The sequence below is a fragment of the Octopus bimaculoides genome, chromosome 11, assembly GCF_001194135.2.
Source record: "Octopus bimaculoides isolate UCB-OBI-ISO-001 chromosome 11, ASM119413v2, whole genome shotgun sequence".
In the NCBI taxonomy this organism is placed as follows: domain Eukaryota; kingdom Metazoa; phylum Mollusca; class Cephalopoda; order Octopoda; family Octopodidae; genus Octopus; species Octopus bimaculoides.
In genome coordinates, this window is record NC_068991.1 from 51,010,643 (window position 1) to 51,017,781 (window position 7,139).

A 7,139-nucleotide genomic window follows, 5' to 3' on the forward strand; every position below is an offset into this window, starting at 1 on the left:
ATATATATATATATATAACAGTCACATTAGATCCTTATAATGCCATCACCCCTTTTATACTTATAGTCATTACTAACACAAGCCACTTGTTATTGACATATATCAGTTACTCCCACCACTTATCCACTCCTGTTACTATCTTTACCTTTCTATCTCCCTCTAATCCCAATCGCTCTATTTCTACCACTACAACCTTTCTTTTCTCCTCTCATCCTGTCTCAGAATAATGACAATCATTGTGATATATGTTAAATTGTGCATGCTGGCCACTTTATCATCACAAAGCTAGGAAGCAAAATATTTACAAATGCCAATATAAATAGTAATTTCAGAAATCAGATTTACTGTATCGAATGTCAAAAAAATTTATTGAGAAATTCAAATCTGTTCTGAATGGAAAATAATACATAAATTGTTACAATACTGCAAATAGTTTATAGATTATCTCCCTTCAACTATATATATAGTAACGCCACCTGGTTATAATTACCATTGCGATAGAACTATTTACCTGAAGTTTGTTATAAAACAAAGAAATAAATAATAATAATAATAAAAGTTAAAATCTTGATATTTTGAAATTTGATTTACACACACAAAGATATGTTTATGTTGTATTCTGTATATACATACATAATTAACTATGTGTGTATATGCATACATATGAAAACACACTATAAAAATCAGTTATATACATCAGAAGCACCATTAGTTTCAAATAGCTATTTGTGCATCACACTTAATGTAAATATATCATGATTAACACAATACTGCAGTATTTGTCTGGAGATAATATTTCTTATGGACATTATTATATTTAAAAGCACAAAATCATCCAGTAGGGGCAGAGTGGGAATGGTAGATGTGTGTTTCTACCTTGTTGGGCTTTGTCAGTAGCATGTACCCATTTCCAGTTGAGTGCTATGACAAAATCCATTGCTACTTATATTGGAACATAGAGAGTGAACAATAACTGGTGTTGTAATTAGCTGCCCAGCTGATTAAAAGTTTGTTTTGTGCAACATGTGACATTTTTGCTGCTACCTCCAGACAATTTTGATCTGTTACTCTTTGTGTTTTTAAACATGGCAGATCTTGAAATAAATTTGCTTTTTCATAATGTATTTACAAGAAAATAGAAGTGGTGATAAGTGGCAGTACATAAGAGAGGGCTGTAGAAAGCAACACAGTACAATAAGAATGTAGATAGATGAGAAATAAGATGATGTGAAGTGGGGTGGGGCAGACAGATGGACAGTGACAGAGATGGAGGTCAGAGGTATGTAGGGTTGAATGCAGTGAGTGATAAACAAAGGTGGGTAGGGACCTTTGATGGCAGATGAGAGAAGGTGTTCAGGGGAAAGAGGCATTCAGTAGGAAATAAAGTGGTGAGGGATATTGCAAATTTGAGCTTAGTGAGAAAGGAAATGGTTCCAAGACAAAAATATAAATAAAAAAAGATGAAATATGTACAATTCTGTTCTTATGTAATTACAGTAACTGAAGAATGGTGCCATAGTTAGAAGAGTGATGGAGAGTGAATGAGTTGTGTGGAAGGCTTGGGTGCAGGGTGGAGTATAAACATAAATACTATACTTTTAGGACCCTTTTTCCTACTGAGCTGGATGGATCTTCTTAAGTACATTGAATCACCGATCATGTCAATCCTTTGACATCTTTTCTTTTGAGGCTCAACAACCTGAGGTCAGTCTTCACTACTTTGTTCCATGCCTTCCTGGGTCTCCCTTTTCCACAGTTTCATCCATATTTAACAACTAGCCCTTCTTTATGCAGATTTCCTCATCAATACACATCACACAACCATTTCATCCCAGTCTTCTCTCTTGCATATTACATCTGATGCCACTTATACCCAATTTTCATCTCAAAGCATTTACACACTGAAGAATGGTGCCATGCTAGCTTAATTTATTTTAGCCTTCACATGTTCTCTGCATTCATGGCTCAAACTTCACAACTATGTATCATTGCTGTTTGTACACAAGCCTCATACAATCTGCCTTTCACTTTGAGAGAGAAGCCTTTTGTTATCAAGGGAGATAAGAGCTCTCTAAACTTTGTCCAGCCAGTTTGAATTCTAACTATATTTTCAAAACATTCTCTTTCATTGCACATTAGGTCACCTAGGCCAACTATCTGCTACCTCTAGTGAGCCTCCGGGGCATTTGAGGAAATCTATTTCCCATGTATTCGTCGTGTTTATTGTTTCTGTACATCCTTCACATATAAACACTATGTTCTCTAGTTTCACCATGTTTCTTATGTGTCTTTTGTTTGTACTGAGTACATCATGTAGAATTTCTACCAACACATCTTTCAGCATATCAAACAGGTCCATTTCCTGTAGGAATTAGCATATTGTTTTCCTGCTTACTAGAATGCTAGTCATTGCTAAGTTAACTTTAAGGTCCCTTATTCCTGGTTTTGCTTCCATACCTAGAATTTCTTTTCTATTTCTGCTACAGTTTTAGCTATAAGAACAAGGTTGTCAGATAAAGGAGTTCCCACAGGTAACCAGGCTTAAATTCCTCTATTATAGCCGGGAGGACAATCATAAATAGGAGGGGATTGAGTGATGATCCTTGATGAACTATCTGCACACTAAATTTGTTACTGCATTCATTGTTACTTCCACTGGCAGGACCCCTGTATATGGTCTGGATGCCTCTCACAACTCATTCATCCACTTCTAGCTTCCACAGTAACCACTAAATCAGGGAGCAAAGGACTCTGTCAAGGGCTTTCGCGAGGTTGACAAAAGTTTACTTTTGAATAAATGTTTCTACTGTAGTTGTCATACGAAGATGGTATCAATAGTACTTCTCCCTGGCACATACCCAAACTCCATCTCATCTTGTCTAACTCTCTTCCTAATTAGTTGAGCTATAAATCTTTCTGTAATTTTCATGACCTGGTCAAGCAATTTGATACCCCTATAATTACCCCTGTAAGAGCACGTTTGCTCTTGTAACAGCTGACTATAATGCTGTTACAGCATCATTGGGTATGTTACCTTTCTGTACAACCTGATTAACAGGTGACTAGGCTGTATCTAACTCTGTCAGATATTTTAAATATCTTGGTGGTAATTCCTGATGCATTATATGCTCTCCCTGCTTCATATCCCTAATTGCTTTATTATCATACTGCTTTCATCTAGAATGGCTGGTTTGTCTGTCAGGTTCACATTTGGAAGGCTTTCTTTTTCCCATGCATTCTCCATATTTAAGACTCTTTCATAGCAGCACTTCGGTGCCTCTTTGCAAAATCGCTAAGTGCAAGTGTGTCATTATCCATCTGTACATATTCCTCTCCTACAATATCTCAATTTTCTCTAGTATGATATTTTGAAAACTGGAACACCTCATTCATCTATTCCTTGTACTGTAGAACATAGGCAGACCTCTCTCTTTCAGATTCTTTTCTTGCAAAATAGACCTATTGCCAAGCTTCCCTTCTAGTTACCTGGTATAATTCTCTGCAATTTCATTCTTCCAATACTTCCAAGCCTGTCTCTCTCTCTCTCTTTGCCTTTATGGCTCTGTCTACTTCACTGTTCCATCATCATATCACTCTTGGACTAGCTGGAACTTTGCACCTGTCCCAGATTTGTTCAATAGTTCTCAGCAGATTGCTCCGAAAGAACTTTCAGTTGATCTAAATGTTATGTTTCTATCTCCTCCTCCTTGTCATATATTTCAATTATGACTTCTTTCCATCTCTAACTATTTGATGGTTCTTTAAGTTTCCTTATCTTTCTTTTCCAAGCTGGCGTTTATCTCTGATCCCATCTAGTCCTAAATCCGAAATGACTAAACACTAACTTATTTTGAGTAGTATATTCTTTCTTCATCAGAAAAGGATTTTGCATTTACAGTCATTTGTCTGTCCCTGTTTCTGGTTGGAATGTAGCCAATCTGTTTTGTGTGTCCATAAGATTGATGGGTGATCAGATGACTAGTTGGTTCCCTGAAGTTTGCATCACAAAACTCTTGTAGCCATGCTTCTTTCTCATTTTGAGAAACAAGACTATAGCCTCCATACACATCATGGTATTCACAAGGATGCTATTCAACGTGTGCATTGATGTCACCAGTCATGAAGATAAAGTCACTGAAGTTTGTCATTGAGGTAATCTGCAAAAAAAACCAGTTCTTTTGTTTGTCCAGCAGTCCTAATTGAGGTGCATTGGCATGGAGAAATGTTGCTGTTATATTTTCCAAGACTTGTCTGAGCATAATTATTCTTCCACACATTCTGACTACCTTATTCACTTTATCTATCCATTTCTCTTCCAAAATTATTTCCCACTCTTCTGTCGCTATTGGCTACACAGAAGAATTTATATCTATGTTTCTTGCCCATATGGAGTCTAGTTGAAACTCCCTTCCACCTTATGGCTTGCACACAGCACATGTGTTCTGTGTGCATTTTAACAATCTCATGAGACCTCCCATTCACTTTGCAAAAAATTAAATTGACCTTGGCAGGGTTTGATTCAACCCATTTGAGATGTGGAATGAAAATTGCAATGTTCTAATGATTCTGCCATTTCAAAGTATGTCTTTTTGTGTGTGTGTATATGCAATATATATTTATTTATCATTATCATCATCATCCTTTTATGTCTGCTTACCCTTGGTGGCAGATATTGGATGGCTCACTATGATTAAATCCAACACAACCATTTGCTCATCTAGATAAGTTTGAGATTCACAACTTACATGTGTGTTTCCTTTTTGCCTTGGTTTCTATAAATGATAACCCTTGCTAATGCCAACCACTTTTCAGAGTGCATGCGGTACATTTTTTCATGACACCAGTACTTGACAGCTTGTTATATCTTCAAGAAGTCTCTTTCAACTCAGTACTTGGGCTGTGATTCCATGGCACCAGCACTTGAGAGCTATTTATATCCTTGACATGAGTAATAGGTTCTCTCTACCTCCACATCTCTGTTTACTGATCAACCACCTTATTGAGTGGGAGGTTTGAGTGATAGAGACATGAGTGATTAGTGGTTAGAGGGCTGTGTATTAGAAGGGCTAGTGTTGGAGTTAACTCCATATTCTAAGAAATGTACATACTTTGAAAGCAATCAAGAGAATAGTTTGATGAGAGAGGAAGAACCAGGATGTAGAAGTGAAAAGGAACGAGAGTGAGAGGAAAGAATAAAGGGAGTGATAACTGTTAGTTCATAAGGCCAGGGCTGGGTGGATGAGTGATAGTACAGTGTGTTGGGCACAGCAAGTTCACAGTAGTCTTTTATACATAAACATCTACATGGACAGTAGAATTTGTGCAATGAGGATAATGGTAAGGGAATAGAAAGTAGGTATGGTTTGAATGACAGAGCAGATATAACATTAACTAAATATAAAGTTCCACAGTGCGATTTGCACTGGTAAAAATAAGGTATTGTAATGAATTCATAGAGAATGTTAGCCTTTAGATTAAAAAGTTTATGAGCTGGCAAAGAACTTCCCAATAAATTTTCCTCACAAGATTGAATATGAATTGAGATTCTGCAATGCTGAGTTGTTTTACAAACAATTTATCAACAAAAGGAAAATAACATGCAACTGGAAATCAAAACTTGGTTTCCAGGTAACTTATTTTGTTAACAAATTTGGTAACAGATTTGTTGAAGAATGAAATCAATAAGATATAATATCCATCTCAGGTACATAGGAACAGTGGAATTTTATGTGTCAATTTGATCTGCTGGGAGTTTATGAAGATGTCTATTTCCTTTCATCTTGTTTGTATTCCTATAAAGTGTAATGATGAACAAATACCAAACGTCATGTCACCTGTCACCTCTATTGCTTTATATTTAGAATATAGATACCATAGAGAGTGTATACAATATAGACACCAAACAGAGCATATATAACTAAATAGGACTAGATATTATGAAGGGAACAGGTTTGAAAGAAATGCTGAAACTTGGAAGAATATACAATAAAACTTGTGAAGCAATTATGTTTACAACACGTTTCATTTTGTTGAAACAACTTTTGAGAAATTGCCAGAGTTTGTTGGCCCCAAGACAAATGGTAAAAATTGTAAGGAACAAGAAATTAGTCTAGTCCTGTAATTAATTATTACCTAGTCATTCGTCATTGTCATCATTGTTATCATCATTGTCATCCTCATCTTCATCTTCATCACCATCATCACCACCACCACCACCACCATCATCATCATCATCATCATCATCATCATCATCATCGTTGTCATCGTCATCATCGTCATCATCATCGTTGTCATCGTCATCATCATCATCATCATCATAATCACATATTTGTTTTTCCATGCTTACAAGGCTTATGGGTAGGTTGCCTTTAACACATCATCTCACCTCTCATTTGTCGTTTGCTGAGGTTCATCGACCCAGCAAGGTCATTATTTACGATTTCTTCAGACACTGTAAAAAAAAAAAAAACAAACAAAAAAATCATGATCTCTTTTTTTTTTAAACAAAATATTTTATTCTTCAGGTATGTGCGATGTTTGAAGCCCAACTCTAAGAAAGTGCCTAATAACTACCAAGAGTCCGAGGTATTGTCTCAGTTGAGATATTCTGGAATGTTGGATCTTATCAAGATTAAAAGAGAGGTAAGAGTGTTCACTTGTCTCCATTCAAAATTAAACAACATTTATTTAATTGTTGAAATATTTTATTAATTTTGTTAATTTAGTTTCTTCTTTTTTTATTTACAATCTCATTGACTGTTCTTCTTGCCTAAAGCAGGACTTTCTTCCAGAAACATCATCAGGTCTATTTTGATTTATTCAGCTCTTTGTAGAAATGTTAGGTGAATTATTCTGTTAGCAGGAGAAAATACATGTAAAATAGTATTAAGAGATAAATAATGAGTGTGTGTGTGTGTGTGTGTGTGTGTGTGTGTGAGAGAGAGAGAGAGAGATAGAGAAGAGAAGAGATTGAAAAGGTTCCTCATTTTTTGCTTCAGGGAGAAAAGAAACAGTTTTGAAACGTTTGAATGGCTGATTTGTGACAATATAACACGAAGTGACCTATGAGTTGAGTGAAAGGGAGAGAGAAAGAGAGAGAGAGAGAGAGAGAGAGAGAGAGAGAGAGAGAGAGAGAGAGA

At 36.0% G+C, this 7,139-nt stretch overlaps 1 protein-coding gene across 2 annotated transcripts in view; it reads left to right on the forward strand.

The window, feature by feature from the left end:
* Window positions 1-7,139, forward strand: part of LOC106873920 (unconventional myosin-X) — a 545,087-nt gene that overhangs the window by 168,489 nt on the left and 369,459 nt on the right. For both annotated transcript variants that reach the window (XM_052971791.1, XM_052971792.1), the window contains exon 13: window positions 6,525-6,642. In XM_052971791.1, the coding sequence (XP_052827751.1) occupies window positions 6,525-6,642 (118 nt within the window). The remainder of the gene's footprint in view (window positions 1-6,524; window positions 6,643-7,139) is intronic.